The sequence below is a fragment of the Giraffa tippelskirchi genome, chromosome 11 (genome assembly GCF_054371585.1).
Source record: "Giraffa tippelskirchi isolate mGirTip1 chromosome 11, T2T-mGirTip1v1.2.pri, whole genome shotgun sequence".
In the NCBI taxonomy this organism is placed as follows: Eukaryota; Metazoa; Chordata; class Mammalia; order Artiodactyla; family Giraffidae; genus Giraffa; species Giraffa tippelskirchi.
In genome coordinates, this window is record NC_137285.1 from 18,860,936 (window position 1) to 18,880,772 (window position 19,837).

At 43.3% G+C, this 19,837-nt stretch overlaps 1 protein-coding gene and 1 long non-coding RNA gene across 4 annotated transcripts; one reads left to right on the top strand and one right to left on the bottom strand.

Annotated features, from left to right (window-relative positions):
* Nucleotides 1–2,361: 2,361 nt before the first annotated feature.
* Nucleotides 2,362–19,718, top strand: PSMD9 (proteasome 26S subunit, non-ATPase 9). 3 transcript variants are annotated; one of them, XM_081540108.1, is made up of 6 exons: nucleotides 2,362–2,526; nucleotides 6,262–6,364; nucleotides 9,212–9,417; nucleotides 11,690–11,791; nucleotides 17,950–18,038; nucleotides 18,361–19,718. In XM_081540108.1, exons 1-6 carry the CDS (start codon nucleotides 2,389–2,391, stop codon nucleotides 18,386–18,388), a joined length of 666 nt encoding a protein of 221 aa, XP_081396234.1. In that variant the 5' UTR covers nucleotides 2,362–2,388; the 3' UTR covers nucleotides 18,389–19,718. The 3 variants fall into 3 exon arrangements, with proteins under 3 accessions (XP_081396234.1, XP_081396235.1, XP_081396236.1); XM_081540109.1 differs by having other exon boundaries at nucleotides 17,953–18,038; XM_081540110.1 differs by lacking the exons at nucleotides 6,262–6,364; nucleotides 9,212–9,417.
* On the bottom strand, nucleotides 2,381–7,652 carry LOC145525938 (uncharacterized). The gene is made up of 2 exons (XR_014068518.1): nucleotides 7,540–7,652; nucleotides 2,381–6,608 (listed from the first exon to the last, which is right to left on the bottom strand). It is a non-coding gene; the product is annotated as an uncharacterized LOC145525938 (long non-coding RNA).
* Nucleotides 19,719–19,837: the final 119 nt, after the last annotated feature.

Genomic DNA, 19,837 nt, shown 5'->3' on the forward strand with positions numbered 1-19,837 from the left:
GGGGTTGCCAAGAGTCAGACATGACTGAGCACACACACACACATATACACCTTAATATAAAGCCCATATTCAAATTCCACCAGTTGTCCCAGAAATGTCTTTTAAAGCTGCTGTGTTTTTAAATTTATTTTAAAAAATTCAAACATTATGTGTTGCAGTTATTGTGTCTCTTTGTCTTTTCTTTCCTTTTTTTTTTTTGCATCAATGTTAGAAATGTTTATTTAAAAGCAGTAATTGAGGTGAGAGTTCCCTGATGGATGAGGGGTTAGGATTTGGCACTTTCATTGCTGTGCAGTGTGCAAAAAAGAAAAATGGTGATTAGGTAATTGAACAAAATATAGGAGGCCTAATGTAATTGGTTCTACTTTTTTCTATGTAGAGATTATTTTAGCAGCTTTTTATTTTGAAATAATTTCAAACTTACAGAAACATTGCAATGATAGTACAAAGAATGTTCCTATATGTTTCACCCAGAGTCACCAATTATTTATACTTTGTCACATTTACCTTTTCATTCTCTTATCTACAAATATATATACAGGTTTTTTTCTGAACCATTTGAAAGTAAGTTGCTTCTCTTGCCCCTAAATACTACAGGGTGTATTTTCTAAGGACATTGTCTTAAATAGCCCAATGCAAGTATCAAAATCAGGAAATTTAACTCTATTTGGTACTAATATAGTTATATTAATATATATATAGTATATTTTATATATATAGTATATATATTAATATATACTAATATAATAACTAAATTTGGTACTATATTACCCATATTCAAATTTCCCCAACTGTGCCAAGGATGTCTTGTAGTTTTTTTTTTTTAGAGAACCGGCATCTAATCAGGGTTCACATATTGCATTTAATTGTTTTGTTGCTTTAGTCTTTAAATATATTTTTTTATTTGGCAGTGCCGGGTGTTAGTTGCAGCATGTGAACTGTTAGTTACAGCATGTGACATCTAGTTCCCTGACCAAAGATTGAACTTGGGGCCCCTGCACTGGCAGTGTGGAGTCTTACTGGACCCCCAGGGAAGTCCCTTTAGTCTTTAATCTAGGTGATTGCCTAGCTTCTGTGTGGATATTTCACAATAATGACATTTTTGAAGAGTTCAGTCCAGTTGTTTTAAAGAATGTCCCTCAATTTGGGTTTGTCTGTTTTTCATGACTAGATTCAGAGCAAACATGTTTGACTACTAGGTAGATGATGGTGTCTCCTTTTCAGTGCAAAATGTCAGTGGGAACATGTTAAGAGGTTGTGTCACCTTTTGGTTCAGCTGGGTTCAAATTGGGGCTGCTTATTTTGCTAGCTGAGCAAGTGAGTCATTGAGATGATTTTCTCAGCTGTCAAATGAGGGTAATAATAATCCTGGTTTATGAGTTTGTTGAATTAAAAAAAAAATTTGTTTGGCTGTGCTGGGTTTCAAATCTTTGTTGCGGCATGCAGGATCTTTTTTTCAGTTGCCACATGTAAACTCTTGGTTGAAGCATGTGGAATCTAGTTCTCTGACCAGGGATCGAACCCTGGCCCCCTGCATTGGGAGCACGCAGTCTTAGCCTCTGGACCACCAGGGAAGTCCCAAACTTGTTGAATTAATATACATAGGGCCCTTAGAACAGTGCAATGCATTGTATTTGATAAATTATTAGTATTGATATTATTGTTGTCATCAATACTATTTTTACTGAAATTTATAGAGACCTTAATATAAGACGCACTGAGTCCAGTGCTCACTTCTTTGCCCTTCCAGCACCTAGGACAGTGTATGACACAAAGGAGGCATTCAATAAATATTTGTTGGCAAAATGTCAACACTATGAGATAGATTGCTATCAATATCCAACCAACTCATGGGATGAGGAAACTGAGGCTCAGTGAAGTAATTTATCTAGATCACTACTGGCAGTAAGAGGTAAGAGCCGGGATTTGAACCAAAGCTTGTAGGCTTTGTAAAACCAGGGATAAGAAATCTGAATATTTCGTAAACCCTCAAGGGCAGTGTAGATGCAGAGCTGAAATGGAGCGCCACGCACAGTGCGCTGCTACATGCATACACAGAAGGCGCTCAATACATAGCTGAATGAATGAGAAAAGAAAGTGAGTCATCCAGGGAGAGTTCATCATGCCCTGGTCTGGGCGAGCGCTTGGGTGGGACTGGGGATCCATCCATCCTCGTACCTCCCAGCCAAGAGTCATCACAGGACCACGTGTTCCAGCAGGGTGTGGCTTCTGGTGACCACGCCCCACAGACAAACCACATCTTTTGCTTTTCCGGGCGCCCGCGAACAGCCGAGGAGTTTTGGCCCGCGCGCGGAGCCGTAGCTACAGTTTCCTTGGGCGTCCGCGGCCGGGAAACCGGCTGTTCCAGGTCCTGCGCAGAAGTCCGCAATGTCGGAGAAGGCAGGGGGTCAGAGCGGGGGCTCCCCGGAGGCCAGTGGGGTGACTGTCAGCGACATTCAGGAACTGATACGGCGCAAGGAGGAGATCGAGGCCCAGATCAAAGCCAATTATGAAGTGCTGGAGAGCGTGAGTGTGGGAACTGGGCTCCCGGGCAGGGTGGGAGGCGCCGCAACGCTTTCGCCACCCGGCCCCCAGACCGGGCAGTGAGGCAAATAACGTGAATAACTAGAAACGATTCGAATCGATGTTCTAGCAGGCATTTATGGAGCCCTCACTGGGAGCTGTGTTAAACGCTTGACATTGGTTAACGCATTTAATCCTCCCAGCAATCTTTTGAGGTGAGTTCTATTATTTCCCCCATTTTAGGGGTGGAGAAACAGAGACATTACTTAAACCTGCCTGGAGTCACAGGGCTAATAAATTTGCAGAGGCAGGGTGATAATTATCTCTGTCATCAGTCGTTGTTGTACAGTTACCAGATGTCCTGTAACCACTTTACCTTAGAGCTTCTTAAACTTTAATGTGTATGTGAATCACCTGGCGATCTTGTTAAAATTCAGATTCTGATGAGGCACGGATGTGTGGGAACAGCTGCTGCAGTTCTGCAAATTCCCAGCGATGCTGATGTCACTGGTGTAAGAACGTAACAGGAAAGGCTTATTATCCTTATTGTATAAGGAGGAAACTGGGGCCAGGAGTGGGGCACACCCTTGCCTAGGGTCATGTACGTCGGAAGTGGCTGTGATGGGGCTAGTTCTTAGGTTTCTCTGGCTCCGAAATGGGTACAGTTTTTCTTAAGCCACCTAGTGTAAAATCACAAATCAATCTGCAGAGGAAGAGTAGATGAATTACATTCTGTATAGGGTGGATGAAGTGCAATGTAGGTAACGGTTATAAGATGGAGGCTAGTGTACCGTTTTACTGGGTGCTGACTGTGTGCCTGAAGGGGGCTGGTTTATGTGTATGCTATATCCTGGAATCCTCTCAACTGCTCTGTGAAGTTGGTATGTTACCGTGGGGCTCAGAAAGGGGAAGTCATAAGGTGAGATTTAGATCTCATGCCTTTTGAATCCAGAATCTGTGCTTTCAAGTGGTTTATGCAAGCTATTTCTCACACCTTAGTTATTTTTCTACTGCACATAGGATGCTGTGTTATCTCCTTTACTGTTACTCCCTTATTATTTTCCTTTAAGTTAACCCATTTTTTTTACTTAATTTTATTTTTAAAGGAAATTTTGTAACTTCACAGCATATGAAAACATAAGAATCTCTTTCCTTAAATATAAGATAATTAAAGTGATCCCCCCAAAAAGGTGATCTATCCATTTATGTCACCTGATGAATGGATAATGAAATGTGGTCTGTCCATACAATGAGATAGTACTTAAATAAAAAAGACTGAAGTGCTGACACATGCTACAAAAGGGCATGAACCTTGAAAGCTAAGTGAAAGAAATTCATCACAAAAGACCAAACATTTTATGATTCCATTTATATGAAATATCTAGAATACGCAAATTCATGGACAGAAGGTAGATTAGTGGTTGCCAGGGGCTGAGGGGAAGGGGAGATGGAAGTGGCTGCTAGTGGGTCGGAGTTTCTTTTTGGAGAGTGGTGGAAGTGTTTTAAAATTGATTGTGGTGATGATTTCATAATTCTGTGAATATTCTAAAAACCACTGAATGGTACATTTATTTATTTTGCTGCAGCATGATCATAGTTCCATGACCAACAATGGAAACTGTGCTCCCTGCAGTGGAAGCACAGAGTTCTTAACCACTAGACTGCTGGGGAAGTTCAGAATTGTACACTTTAAATGGGTGGATTGCATGGTGTATGAATTATATCTGAATAAAGCTGTTTAAAAAAATGGAGAGGCCCAGATATAACAAGTGATCTGGAGATAATATGAAGACCAACACCAGTTGGAGACTTTTTCCTTGACTACTGGAGGGTTGATGATAATTAGAAAGGGAATAAGTATTTTAATTTCAGGGTTATTTAATGCCTTGTATGTGAGTTGCCAGTGGCCCAGGTCCCAACTTTGGAAACCAGTCTCTGATGCAGTATTGCCTTACTGCAATCAGGAAGGCCAGTCAACTCTTAATCATAGTGAGCAGACAGGAGGCAGATACAGATTTTTCGCCCCTGGCACATTTATACCATATCTATAGAGAGTCCTGGGTTAAGGGAGTATATGAGACCCCCTTCCCCATGAACAGAAAACAGTAAGTGTAACCCAGAGGCTTTCAGAAAGAAAGGGAGAGATGTGAATGGAATCCCTCCCCTTGGTACCTGTGTACACTCAGCGGTTGGTCTCTGCTGATCATTACAGCCCTCATTTATTCCTTTCTGTGTCTATTAATTTCCTGGGGTCGCCATAACAAATGATCACAAACCTGGTGGCTTAAAACAGCAGAAGTTTATCCTCTCTCAGTTGTGGAGACCAGCGGTGTGAAATCAAGGAGTTGGTAGGTTTGGTTCCTTCTGGAGCTCTGAGGGAGAAGCCATTCCCTGCCTCTCTCCTAAATTCTGGTGGCTACTGGCCATCCTTGGCTAGTGACGGTGTCACTCTAATCCCTGCCTCTGTCTTCGTGGCCTACTCTCTGCATCTCTCTGTCCTATCTCTCCCTCTCCTTTCTTTTATCAGGATACCCATCATTGGATGTAAGGGCCACCCGAAATCCAGGAAGATCTCTTCTTGCGATCCTTCACTAAATTATATCTGCAAAGATCCTTTTTCCAAATAAGGTCACATTCACAGGTTCTTGGGGTTAGGACTGGGACATATCTTTTGGGGGCCACTATTCACTACTTTGTAAATGTGTCTGGCACTGTGCTAAGCACCCTACGTAGGTCAATTAGTTAATTCTCAGAACAGGTGTGAAGTGAGGTGAGTCATTTTTCCCATTTTATAATTGAGGAAGCTGAGGCCCAGAGAGGTGAACATGTTAACCAAGGACACCCAGCTTATATGTGGCAGAATTGAGCTTGAAATCAAAGTCTGACTGCAAAAACCCAGCTGTATGTCATATAATATGGTTCATTGCTGTTGTGCACCATGTTCTGATTTAGGTAGGAGAAGACTTTAAAAATATGAAAATGGAAATTCCTTGGTGATGCAGTGGTTAGGACTCTGCTTTCACTGCCTAGGGTGTGAGTTTAACCCCTGATTGGGGACTAAGCTCCCACAAGCCATGCAGCACAGCTGAAAGAAACAAAACATTATAACAAATGTATTGTTTTCAATAGGGAATACATTGCCATGGTCAAAATTCAACGTTTACAATAGGATATAAGATGGAAAGTCTCTCTCCCTTTCCTGTCTGCAGATACCCCGTTCCTCTCCCCCAGATGGCACCTGGTAATATCAGTGTATCCTTCCAGGGATGAAAGGCCTGTTTGAAGGTCCCTTCAGATCTCTCTTTATTTTCAGAAGAACCAAAGTCCTGCCTCACCTGGGTGCTCTTGGGGGTTTTTACCCTCTTCTAACCTCCAAGGTCACCAGCCAGGTGTCAGCTGCCCATAGGAAGGAGGGTCTGGAGGAGTTGAGATAGCAACTGGCCTTGGGGGTGATGCTCAAAGGAGTCATTAGTTTTATCTGTAGTGTTCTAATGTCAAAAAAGAGAGTGGGTCCATGCATTACTGGTGTTGTTAAAAGTCAGTTAAAAAATGGTGCCCACCTCCAAGGGCGGTGGTGAGAGGACGTGGGAGAGGACCCGGCCTGTGCGAAGTGATCAATACATGGCTGCTGTGGTTACTGGCACCTTTATCATGACTGCAAAGGAACAGAGTCAGGGGAAAGAGGGCTCGAGGATTTCCTACCTGTGAAATCTTTCTGACCTTGTTTCTTCCCTCCAGCAAAAAGGCGTCGGGATGAACGAGCCACTGGTAGACTGCGAGGGCTACCCCCGGGCAGACGTGGACCTGTACCAAGTCCGAACCGCAAGGCACAACATCATCTGTGAGTGACCCTGGCTGGGGATGTTCCCCCACCTTGCAGCAGGGGGTGTTTAGCGCACAAAGAAGTCACCAGTATTCCATATTACCTGCTTCCCTCGCCTTTCCCTTGATGGGATCATCTCCTTGTCCCCATGGAGGGACTGAGAACTATGGGAATGGGATAGACTCTAGGGGTCTATATTTATGGTCTCATTTTTCTTTTTTTTTTAAATCCTTGTTTTAAAAATTTGTTTTATTTTTTTGGCCTCACCGTGTGGCATGTGGGATCTTAGTTCCCTGAGCATGGGATCAAACCCATGCTCCCTGCATTGGAAGCATGGAGTCTTAACCACTGGACCTCCAGGGAAGTCCTGTGGTTTCATTTTTCATTTTGCTTTTAGGAACCTTGCTTCATTGCGGCAACTTTTATTGCAGTAACAAGAGAAACCCAAGGCAGATATGGCTTACAATCCTAATCAAATCAGTTACATGTTAGGAAGTATGTTTCACTGTTAATGATAGTGACCTGACTATGGACACTCAAGCAGAAAATAGCTTAGTCCCTCAGTAAAGACATTTGGAGGTAGGCCGTGCAGGGCTGATCTTCAGAAACCCAGGCTCTGCCATCCTTAGAAAATTTTGTCCATCTTCGGGGCTACCATATCCATGTGGCAGGTGGGAAGAAGGGGAGGAAGAAGGTAGGAAGGACACAAGCCCCTATACCAGCTGGTACCCCTCCTGTTAAGGATCTGTTCTGCAAGTCCCATGCCCACATCCTGCATCAATTTCTGCTTTCCTCTTATAGGTTCCCCTGCCTGCAAGAAATGTACCCCACAATGGGTGTGTTGCTGTCTTAAATATCTTATGTATATAGGTGTATATAGTGTGTCCCTGGAGAAGGAAATAGCAACCCATTCCAGTATTCTTGCCTAAGAAATCCCATAGGCAGAGGAGCCTGGCAGGTTACTGTCCATGGGGTTGCAAAGAGTCAGGCATGACTTAGCACCTAAACAACAGTATAGTATGTATGTATGTATTTATTACCAAGGAACAGAGAGAGTGAGTTAGCAGTTGGTAGTTTATTTGTCTTCTGTTTCTGCTGTAACAGATCATCACAGACTTAATGGTTTAAAATGTCTCAAATTGGGACTTCAGGGGGTATGGATTTGATCCCTGATTAGGGAACTAAGATCCCACATGCCTTGTGGCCAAAAAACCAAAGCATAAAACAGAAGCAATATTGTTATAAATTCAGGAAAGACTTTAAAAATGGCCCATGTCAAAAAAAAAAAAAAAATCTAAAAAAAAAAGAAGGTCAGAAATGTATTATCTTACAGTTCTGGAAGTGAGATGTCCAAGTGGGTCTCACTATACTAAAATCAAGGTATCAACAGAACTGTGTTCCCTCTGGAAAATTCATTTGTCTGTCTTTTCCAGCTTCTGGAAGCTGCCCACCTTCCTTGACTTACAGCCCCTTCCATCTTCAAAGCCAGTGGTCACTTCTCTCCAATTTCTGAGTCTGCATCACGTCTTTCTCTCATTCTCCTGCCTCCTTCTTCCACTGATAAAGACCCCTGTGATCACATTGGGCTACCACTTGAATAATCCAGGAGAGCCTCCCATCTCAGGGCCCTTAACTTAATCCCACCCCTACAGCCCCCCTTGCCATGTCAAGTAGCAGATTCACAGGGTCTGGAATTAGGATGTGAACATCCTTCCTTGGGGCCACTTTTCATGCTGCCACAGCTAGGCAACCAGTGATCTCTACAACAAGGGCATATCAAATAGAAGGGAATTTATCATCTACATTACTCCTCCCCCTTTTCAAAAAATTTAATTAATTTATTTTGCCGGCACTGTGTCTTTGTTGCCGCACTCGGGCTTTCTCTAGGGCTACTCTTCGTCACAGTGCGCTGGCTTCCCACTGCAATGGCTTCTCTTGTTGCCAAGCGCAGGCTCTCGGGGTATGGGCTTCAGTAGTTGTGGCAAACGGGCTCAATTGCCCCACGTCATGTGCAATCTTCCCAGACCAGGGATCAAACCTGTGTCCCCAGCATTGGCAGGCAAATTCTTAACCACTGGCCCACCAGGGAAGTCCTACTTTATCCGCTTGATGACTTCTGTTTTACCTGTGTGAATCTTGACTCTATCTGCAGCATGCTTTGGTATAAGTTGTCTTTAGGTTAAAAAAAAAAAGTTACCCAAATGCCAGCCACTCTGCTGGACTGGCCTGCAGAGACAACTTACTCGACTGGCCCGTTTGTTCTCCACAGTTTGAGTTAACTGGCAGTACTGAAAAAAATCAGAGGACTTCATCCCCAAACTCCGGGTTTCCAGCTGTTCTCACTGTTGCCTCTCCCACGCTGCACACCACCAGTCATGTGTTGGTAGACGGGGCACCTTCTGGAAGCATTAAGAGAAAAGCGAGGTCCTCTTTGTCTCTAGCCTGCTTCACTTGGTCGCTTGCTCACAGTGCTGCCCGCTCTGTACGCTTGAGCTTGTGGTCATGGATTCAGCTGGACGAGTCCCTCCTCCTGCTCACCTTTCAGGCCTCCACTGGAATGGTGCTACCTTTGGCAGGCCTTCCTTGATCGTCTAGACGAGCCAGGTCAGAGCCCATGGGTGGGTCAGCCTGCATCATGGTCATCAGGTGTCACTGTAATCACTCATCCCTTGGCTGCTCTCCTTGCGGGACTGTAAGCTTCAAGAGGGCAGCCCCTCTGTCTTGTTTGTAGATGAGTGCTCAGCGTCTGGCTCAAACTCTGGCATATAATAAGCACTCATTAAATACTTAGTGAATGAATGTGGGGGGCGTGTCTCATGCCCTCTGCTGTCTTTTCTTGGCCCCTGATACGATGCTCTCCTTCAGGCCTGCAGAACGACCACAAGGCGGTGATGAAACAGGTCGAAGACGCCCTGCACCAGCTGCATGCTCGTGACAAGGAGAAGCAGGCCCGGGACTTGGCTGAAGCCCACAGGGAGGCCATGAGCCACGGCCAGAGCCAGGGCCTCAGCCCTGCTCAGGCCTTCGCCAAAGTGAACAGTGTGAGCCCGGGCTCCCCCGCCAGCATCGCGGTAAGCCAGGGCTAACTCCCTAAGTCCACATCCTGAGGGTGCCTTGAGGTGGACGCACTGTGGACAGGCAGACCCACACTCTCTCCAGGGCAGCAGACACCAAGGAAGGCCAGCAGGAGTTAGGCCATGTTGCCCACTCAAGTAGCCACGAGAGAAACCCTGGGCTACAAGGTGGAAGGTGATAGATGTCCCAAGAGAGGGAAGGAGGCTTTCTTGCTGGGCCTGATTTTCACTGGGCGTTGAGTAATAGACAGGAGAAGGACAACAATAGCTGCCACTTACTGAGCCCTTGCTTTGCAACACGTGTCCTGCCAAGTGAGCTTGCCTGGTGTGTTTTGACAAATTTTAACAGCTTTAATTGGGATATAGTTCACATGCTGTAACTTTTATCCATTTAAGGTACGTATATGACTGAGTTGCTTTTGGTGTATTAACAGTTAGGAGTCAGATTTTAGAGTGTTTTCATTATTCTAAAAAGAAACCAATTAGGCATTACATCTCAACCCCCCATCTCGCTTAACCCCTGGCACCCACCAGTCTGCTTTCTGTTTCTATGAATTTGCCTATTTTGGACACTTCATATATGAGTGAATGGAATCATACAATATGTGGTCCTCTGTGTCTGCCTTCTCCCTCTTAGTATGATGTTTTCAAGGTCTGTCCATGTTGGAGCATGTATGTCAACTTCATTCCTTTTTCATTTTCTAAAATTTTTTATTAGAGTATAGTTGATTTATAGTGTTGTGTTAGTTTCAGGTGTATAGCAAAGTTAATAAGTTATACATATATCCACTCCTTTTTGGATTCTTTTCCCATATAGACCATTACAGAGTACTGAGTAGAGTTCCCTGTACTATACAGCAGGTTCTTATTAGTTGTCTATTTTATATATAGTTGTATATAATCTCCCAATTTATCCCTCTCTCACCTTCATTCTGGAGAAGGCAATGGCACCCCACTCCAATACTCTTGCCTGGAAAATCCCATGGACGGAGGAGCCTGGTAGGCTACAGTCCATGGGGTCGTGAAGAGTCAGACACAACTGAGCGACTTCACTTTCACTGTTCACTCTCACGCATTGGAGAAGGAAATGGCATCCCACCCTAGTGTTCTTGCCTGGAGAATCCCAGAGACGGGGGAGCCTGGTCGGCTGCCGTCTATGGGGTCGCACAGAGTTGGACACAACTGAAGTGACTTAGCAGCAGCACCTTCATTCCTTTTTACTGCTGAGGATAGTGTGGTGTCTGGACAGATCACACTTTGTTTATCCATTCATCAGTTTGTTTCCATTTTCTGGCTATTATGAATAATGCCTCTGTGCACATGACATACAGATTTTTATGTAGAGCTGCAGTTAATGTTGAATCCCACAGCCATCCTCTAGGGTAGGTACCATTTCACCCATGAGGAAAAGCCTCAAACCCCTAAAGTACCTTTTGCCAGGACATATAGCTTCTAGAAGGTGGAACTGGGCCCTGTCAGTCATCTTTAGTGATTGCAAGAGTGCAGGTTACATGTGAGCTCCTTTTTATCCACTGCTGTGCACACAACATCTGGTACAGAGCTGTCATCAGCCCGTGACAAGTATTTGTAGAAGGGATGGAGGAATTGTGATCTTTGTTCTTAGAACCACAGGGTCTCTTTTGTCTTGGGTCAGTGTTGGCCCCTGGCTGCTCGAATGGGGCCTTCTAGGGAAAATATGTCTAAATGCTGACTTCTGAACAAAATAGGCCAGATTGGCCTGCTACTCCTTGCCCCTGCACCTGGGTCAGGACCCCAGAGAGCTTTGCCCCCTTTCCTCAAGGTCTCCACCACTGCCAGCTTTCATCAGGCACTGGGCAGACCTGGCCGGCCACCTTTTACTCACTCTGTGCCTGGAGGAACCCCTGGAGGAGCTGGCCCAGTTATGCGCTGCCCCTCCCTGCCCAATGTATCTAAATCCCAGCCTCTTTGCATCATGCCTGCCATTCTTCCCTATGGAAAACATGCTCATTTAAAAAAAAAAATCAGAGTATAATTGCTTTACAACGTTGTGTTTCTATTGTACAATGAAGTGAATCAGCCATACGTGTACATATACCCCTGTTGAGCCTCCCTCCCACCCCAACTCCCATCCCACCCCTCTCAGTCACCACAGACCACCGATCTGAGCTCCCTGTGCTATACAGCAGATTCTCACTAAAAACATGCGCATTAACTTAGGACTGTCTAAGAGAGTGAAGAACACCAGAAGCACGTTGAAGCTTTCTCCTGACTTGTTTTCTCTCTTTAGGGTCTGCAAGTGGATGATGAGATTCTGGAGTTTGGCTCTGTGAACACCCAGAACTTCCAGTCACTGCAGAACATCGGCAGTGTGGTCCAGCACAGTGAGGGGGTGAGCTGGAGATTATGTGGTGTCTGGCCAGTGACCTTGGAACTGCCGGGGCAGGAGCTGTGGCCGGGGTGTGGGCCAGCTGCCCTCGGGGCTGTTACTCAGGCACAGTCCTTCCCGCACAGGGCCTTTACATTGGCTGTTGCCTCTGCCTGGAATGCTTATCCCCCTGATTTCTGGCAGGCATCGGGCCAAGAAGCAGTTGGCTGGTGTTGGCACCCTGGTAGAGGTCAGGCCCTCATTTCCACACTGACTGACACCTTCATCTAGTCTGTACTTATGTGGAAGTTTACAATTTTGATTTTTGTCTAACTCATTAGTTTTGCACTTTATGGCTTGTATCTACTTAAAGAAATTCTTCTAGTACTTTTATTGGTTTGTTTTTAGCTTTTCTTTAATTCATCTGGAATGTATCTTTTATTATTTTTTTATAACAGTTTGAGGTGCAATTTACATACCTTCCAGTTCACCCATTTAAAGTGCATAATTCACTCATTTTTAGTCTATTTGTAGAGTTGGGCATCCATCACCACAATCAGTTTTATTTATTTTTAAAATTTTTATTTATTTATTATTTTTTACAATCAGTTTTAGAACATTTTCATCACCTCAGAAAGAAGCCTCATTCCCATTAGCAGTCACTCCCCATTTTCCCCATATATACCAACTCCTGGCAGCCACTAAACTACTCTTTGTCTCTACACTCTTGCTTATTCTGGATGTTTCATGTAAATGGGATCATACAGTATGTGATTTATACTGTGTATATATATATGTGTGTGTATATATATATATACACACATATATACTGTGATTTATCCTGTGTATATACTGAGTGATGTATATATATCATTCAGTGTAGTGTTTTCAAGATTCATCCATGTTGTAGCATATGTCAATACTTCATTCCTTTTTATGACCAAATAGTATCCCATTGTATGGATAGGCCATATTTTATGTATCCATTCATTAGTTGACAAATATTCAGGTTGTTCCCACTTTTTGGGTATTATTATAGAATAATACTTCTGTGAACGTTCTATATAAGTTTGTGTGTGCACATATGTTTTCATTTCTCTTCGATTCATAGTTCATCTGAAATTAATTTTTGTGAATGGTGTGAAGCAGGGTCTCAGACGTGTGTTTTTTCCCCAAATGGATAGTAGTTGTTCCAGTATTGTTTATTGAAAAGTTAGTACTTTACCCACTCTTTTATATTGCCACATCTGTTATATAATTCTTATATGTGGGATTCTTTGTTTCTTTTGTCTGTTTGTTCAGAACTTTTCTGGGGTTCCCTAGAACAAATCCATTTGTCCTGCTCTGCTTCCCTTTAACCCTTTGCCAGAAAAGGTGTATTGGTGAGTGAAAAAAATCACCCCAATACTTTAGCAACTTGAAGCTTCAAGCATTTATTAGCTCATACAGTTTGGGAGTCAGGCAGTGTCCAGGAGTCGTGTAGCTGGGTGGTTTTGGTTCAGGGTCTCTCATGAGGTGTGATCAAGATGTAAGCAGAGGTTGTAGTCATCTGAGGGCTTGACTGAGGTTAGAAAATCTGTGTCCAAGGTGCCTCATTCACATGGCTGTTGGCAGGAGACTTCAGTTCCTCAGCACATGGGCCTCTCCACAGTGCTGCTTGAGTGCCCTCACAGCATGGCGGCTGGCCTCTCTCAGAGTGGGCTGTCCAAGTGAGAGCAGAGAGCCGACAGCAGCACCTTCTCTGATGCAGTCTATGAAGATTCACACTATCGTTTCCACTGTATTCTATTTGTTAAAAGCAGCTAAGTCCAGTCCTTACTCAAAGGGAAAGGAATTAGGCTTTAACTCCAGAAGGAAAGAATTTTGAAGAATTTATTTATCATTGTGGCATTATACCTTGTCATCTCTTTACTGTCCCATCATCATTTTAGTGAGGTTTCTAGAGAAGATGCGTTGTGTTAGTTTTACCAGAGTCTCTGTTCTTCCCCACCTCACCTCCCCAGCTTGCTAGTGTGTTAGAGTTTACTCATGTTTCTTGGGTACCTTGCTGCACATAACAGTACTTTTAAACTTTGTAGTTGTCTGGGCTCATTGTTACTGGTTTGTGTTGTAAATATGTCTTTTTTTTTTTTGCCCCCTGGAAGAGGTAATATTTACTAATGGCAAAAACAGAACGAAAAAACATAATGAAAAACCTCCCTCTCCTCCAGGTTCATTTCCTTTCCTCCAAAGGCAGCTGCTTTCCAACTGTGTCCTTCCAGGGACAGGTTCTTTGTGCATTAGCATACAGAGCTATTGGATGCTTTGATTAAGTTAAGGCCTGATGTACCCACAGCAGAATTCACCCTTTTCAGTGTATAGTAGTGTGAATTTTGACAACTGTATGTAGTGATGTAAATATCACCAAATGAAAATACATCGCAGTTCCACAACCCAAAATGGCCTCATCCTTTTGTAGTTAACTTCTCCCCATGCCACAACCCCAGGAAACCATGGATCTGTGCTCCACTCCTGTGGCTTTACCTTTTCCAAAATGTTGTATAAGTGAAACTGCATAGTGTAAAGCCTTTTCAGGGACTTCCCTGGCAGTCTAGTGGTTAAGACTGTGTGCTTCCATTGCACGGGGTGCAGGTTCAGTCCCTGCACCCCAGGGTCTGGAGACCCTGCATGCCATGTGGCACGGCTGAAAAAAAGTCCTGTAAGTCTAGCTACTTTCACCCAGTGTCCTGCATCTATGGTTCTTCCAAGCTGGCATGTGCATCTATAGTTCATCCCTTTTCACCACTGAGTAGTAAACCCATTGCATAGTGACCCCCAGACTCTTCATCCATTTTCCCAGCGTGGGACATTTAGGTTGTTTCCAGTTTTTGGTGGTTACTCATAATAGCTACTGGTTTCTAATTGTCTTTTCTAGTTAAATATAATCTTAGGCTATTTATAGCTAAAAATCTGTTTTTGTTAACATTGAGGTATAATTGACATATAACATTATATGAATATTATTTTCAGGTGTATAACATAATAATTCAATGTTTGTATATATTGGGAAATGATTGCCACAATAAGTCTAGTTAACATCTGTCACCATACATTAGTAGTTACAAGTTTTTTTTTCTTGTGATGTGCACTTTTAAGATTTACTCTCTTAGCAACTTTCAAATATGCAGTAGAGTATTATTATGTTCCATATTGCACAGCATGGTGACTCTAGTTAATAATACTGCATGAGTCCTGTTTTACAAAGATAAGTATTGAACATTTTGTAAGAAATTTCATTCTTTAAAATGAAATTTCCTGGGGAATTCCAATATATTAAACAGATAAGTTGAACTGCTGGGATGGGCTAGAGGTGGCGTGGGGGTAATCTCACACCCTCCATGTCCTCCTAGAACCAGAGCTCAGCTTGAGAATCATGGATCTGGGTTTCCATGGTCTGCTCTGTGAATTGGATAAAAAAAAAAATTTTTTTTTAACTCCATAGCATTCTATTGTTAGACATTTAGGTAGTTTCCAATTTTATGGAAACTTGGAAATTAACACTCTTGTAGACAAATCTCTGTTTCTTTAGATAAGTTTTTAAAGGTGAGTTTCTGGATCAAATGCATGTATTTTCAAAAAAAAAAATCTTAAAACAGTATTTCTTTATTATAAAAATAGTGTGTATTCAACCATAGAAAAAGAATGGTGTACCGATATGCTATAACGGTGACAATCTTTGAAAGGATTTGTGCTAAGTGAAAGAAGCCAGACACAAAGGGCCACATATTTTAGAATTTCATTTATATGAAATGTTCAGAAGAGGCAGATCCATAGAGATAGAAAGTAGAGAGGTGGTTTCCAGGGGTTGGGGAGGAGGGACTGGAGAGTGATTGCTAATGGGCACGGGATTTCTTTTTGAGTGACGGAAATACTCTGAAATTAGATAGTGGTGATGGTTGGACAAATCTCTGAATACACTAAAACCCACTGAATTGTATACTTTTATTATTGTTTTTAAAAATGTGTATTTATTTATTTGGCTGCACTGGGTCTTAGTTGTGGCCACCTGGGGTCTTTGTTGCAGCATGCAGGATCTAGTTCCCTGACCAGGGATCAAACCCAGGCTCCCTGCATTGGGAACGAGGAGTCTTAACCATTGGACCACCAGGGAAGTCTCAAAATTGCTATTATTTTTAATTGAAGGAGAGTTGATTTATTTTTTTTAATTAATTAATTAATTTAGCTGCCTGGGGTCTTAGTTGTGACACACGGGGACTTTGTTGAGGAGCACAGGCTCTGTAGTTGCAGTGAGCAGCCTTAGTTGCCACGCAGCATGTGGGAACTTGGTTCCCCAGCCAGGGATTGAACCCATGTCCCCTGCATTGTAAGGCAGATTCTTAACCACTGGATCCCCAGGGAAGTCCCTGAAGTATATAGTTGATTTATAACATATGTGACCTTTTAGGACATATATTCAGATGGATTCATACTTCGCTGGTTTTATTTTATTTTTACTAAGCCTACTTATTTAAAACATCTATTTCTGCTTTATTGACTATGCCAAAGCCTTTGACTGTGTGGAATCACAATAAACTGTGGAAAATTCTGAAAGAGATGGGAATACTAGACCATCTGACCTGTCTCTTGAGAAACCTATATGCAGGTCAGGAAGCAACAGTTAGAACTGGACATGGAACAACAGACTGGTTCCAAATAGGAAAAGGAGTACGTCAAGGCTGTATATTGTCACCCTGCTTATTTAACTTATATGCAGAGTACATCATGAGAAACGCTGGGCTGGAAGAAACACAAGCTGGAATCAAGATTGCCGGGAGAAATATCAATAACCTCAGATATGCAGATGACACCACCCTTATGGCAGAAAGTGCAGAAGAACTAAAGAGCCTCTTGATGCAAGTGAAAGAGGAGAGTGAAAAAGTTGGCTTAAAGCTCAACGTTCAGAAAACTAAGATCATGGCATCTGGTCCCATCACTTCATGGGAAATAGATGGGGAAACAGTGGAAACGGTGTCAGACTTTATTTTTTTGGGCTCCAAAATCACTGCTGATGGTGATTGCAGCCATGAAATTAAAAGACGCTTACTCCTTGGAGGGAAGGTTATGGCCAACCTAGATAGCATATTTAAAAGCAGAGACATTACTTTGCCAACAAAAGTCCGTCTAGTCAAGGCTATGGTTTTTCCAGTGGTCACGTATGGATGTGAGAGTTGGACGGTGAAGAAAGCTGAGCGCTGAAGAGCTGATGCTTTTGAACTGTGGTGTTGGAGAAGACTCTTGAGAGTCCCTTGGACTGCAAGGAGATCCAATCAATGCATCCTAAAGGAGATCAGTCCTGGGTGTTCATTGGAAGGACTGATGTTGAAGCTGAAACTCCAATACTTTGGCCACCTCATGCGAAGAGTTGACTCATTGGAAAAAGACCCTAATGCTGGGAAGGATTGGGGGCAGGAGGAGAAGGGGACGACAGAGGATGAGATGGTTGGATGGCATCACCGACTCGATGGATGTGGGTTTGGGTAGACTCCGGGAGTTGGTGACGGACAGGGAGGCCTGGCGTGCTGCAATTCATGGGGTCGCAAAGAGTCTGACACGACTGAGCAACTGAACTGAACTGAAACCTACTTATTCACTGCACTATATTTGAACAATAACTTATTGAGGGGTATTTTGGGTGTTTTCAGTTTTTGAAATTTATAAACAGTCCGGGATGAATGCTTTGTTTATTTATCATCTTGTACTTTTGCAAAAGATATCTTGTATGCACTTTTTAAAGATTTTGTTGTTGTTGGGGAGGTATGTTTCTCCAGGAAGATGGTACCAAATCTGTAGCCCCATTGGCTGCCCCCAGAGTGCCATGTCCCCTGCATTCTTTCCAGTTGCAGAAATTATGTTTAGAATAAGCATCCTGGGACTTCCCTGGTGGTCCAGTGGCTAAGACTCTGTACTCCCAATGCAGGAGGCCCAGGTTCGATCACTGGTCAGGGAACTAGATCCCACATCTTGCAGCTAAGACCTGGCACAGCCAAATAAATAAATAAAAGCAATTTTTTTTTTTAAAGCCTCCTTACCAATCTGGTGGGAAAAAAAAAAAAAAAAAAAACCCCCAGTATTTCAGCCTTCTAGCCTGAATCTCTTTGAATGCTCAGGAGGTTGAACATAAAATGAGCTTATTTTCCTTTCAGAAGTCTCTGAATGTGACAGTGATGCGCAGAGGGGAGAAACACCAGCTTAGACTCGTGCCAACACGCTGGGCGGGAAAAGGACTGCTGGGGTAAAGTATCTGTGTCCATTCATTCACACTGTAGCATCTACTGCATGCTTGTTAGACATAAAGCTGCTGGCAGGAGGTGGGGTCGTTGGGGAAGGAAGGGAATTTCCAGATTACTTGTAGCAACTCATGATGAATCTTTTTGGCGGGAATGAGATTGCAGGTGTGGAGGTGGAGGGAGCCCTGGTCACTCTGGGTCTTTCATTAACTGGGCACTTGTGTTGAATAAACGAAAGCACATAGGTGAAGAGCTCAGAAGGGATCACTTCTGATCTTCCTGAATGGAACCACCAAACTTACATACTATTTTCTTTTTTTCTTCCAGCTGCAACATTATTCCATTGCAAAGATGACTGTCCCTGAGGAATGGAAACAAGAAAGCATCTTCCTTTGCCCCAGACCTGGGTCTAGTGGGCATTTCCTCCTCTTCATCTCTGCCTGAAGCTCAAGGATCTCAAAGAGACTGGACTCCTGAACTTCTAGGTGGTGGAAACGCTGTGGCCTCTCAATTTAATCTCTTGGGATTAAGGCATTGTTAAAAACTTGATTTGTGTTTAGCATCTTCTGCAGGTTAGGCCATGACCCTAAATGAGACTCCTCTGGATGGTGAGCAAGTGGGCGGGAGTTATTCTGGCAGGTACTGATGTGACTTTATTCTTCTAGAAATCTTTTTTTTCCAAATAAACCCAGTTTTACAGTATTGATACGATCATGTTATCACCCCAGTTGAATTTCTTGTGAACCTCTCAAACCAAAACTCAGACAGGAGTTAGAGCCTCGTCATAGAAAGTTGAGCAGAACAAATCAACAGTTGTGCTGAGATCAAGGTTTGGCTAACAATATCTCTGGAACATGACCCTTTAGTGAGTGGGGTTTCCAAACACTCAGGCTGCACCATCTGCTTTTGCATTGCAGCATTGCTGCTCTGGCTACAGAAATTGCATCCTCAGCGTTTGGATCTCCAGGGCCACAGCTCCCTCTAAGATTAAGGGAAGCCAGGAAGCACGCCTGGTAGCTCAGTATGGTGTCAGCTTCCTTTCCATAACCCACCTGAGAGCAGAAAGGTCCTTTTCTGGAATAAAAGATCCTGCAAATTAGCCGCTAATGACTTTTCATAATTGAACCTCTTAAGTTGTGTTGACATTACTGATGAGAATGAGCAGGGTGTGCAGAGCTGGCTTCTTGAAAATGCTGATTCCTCCTACCTGCTTTTTATTTTCTTTCTTGAACATGGGAACGTGAGTTTCAGTGATACTTAGTGACTCCCTGTTTTACTTTCCTTCTCTTGTCATCGTATTACAATGCTGTGACTCCACAGTTTCTGCCAGACCACCTTCTGTTTCACAGGGCATTGGCACATTCTGCTGAACACATGCTCCGGTTCCTCAGGACTGGATTTGCTTGGCTTGGATACAGATACCAGGTGGTCCTGACAGGAGTCAGTCCTGGATGTGCTCCTATCCATGGGCTTTCATGCTCAACTGGAAAGACCTCCTATTGAGTACCTGCCCCAAACCATGTACCCTAGCCAAACTTCCACTTGGATTTCCCCCTCTTGTAGCCACAGATGTGCTGTGTTTACCAGTGTTTGCTGTTTAAATTGTCTTTTCTAATTCCATGTGTTTTCCAATCTCTTTTTATAAACCCTAGACTATAATAAACACGGTTTGTCCCATCCAGTAATTCCTTTTATTTTTTTGAGATGTGTGTATATGAAGATCCCCTGGAGTGGAAAATGGCAACCCACTCCAGTATTCTTGCCTGGAAAATTCCATGGACAGAGGATGGAGGCTACAGTCCAT

Excerpts from the sequence above, each read along its gene's own strand:
- PSMD9 (XM_081540108.1), top strand. The coding sequence starts at position 2,389 with ATGTCGGAGAAGGCAGGGGGTCAGAGCGGGGGCTCCCCGGAGGCCAGT. Across the intron at positions 6,365-9,211 it reads CGCAAGGCACAACATCATCT|GCCTGCAGAACGACCACAAG; the intron begins GTGAGTGACCCT and ends GCTCTCCTTCAG. Across the intron at positions 11,792-17,949 it reads TGGTCCAGCACAGTGAGGGG|AAGTCTCTGAATGTGACAGT; the intron begins GTGAGCTGGAGA and ends TTTTCCTTTCAG.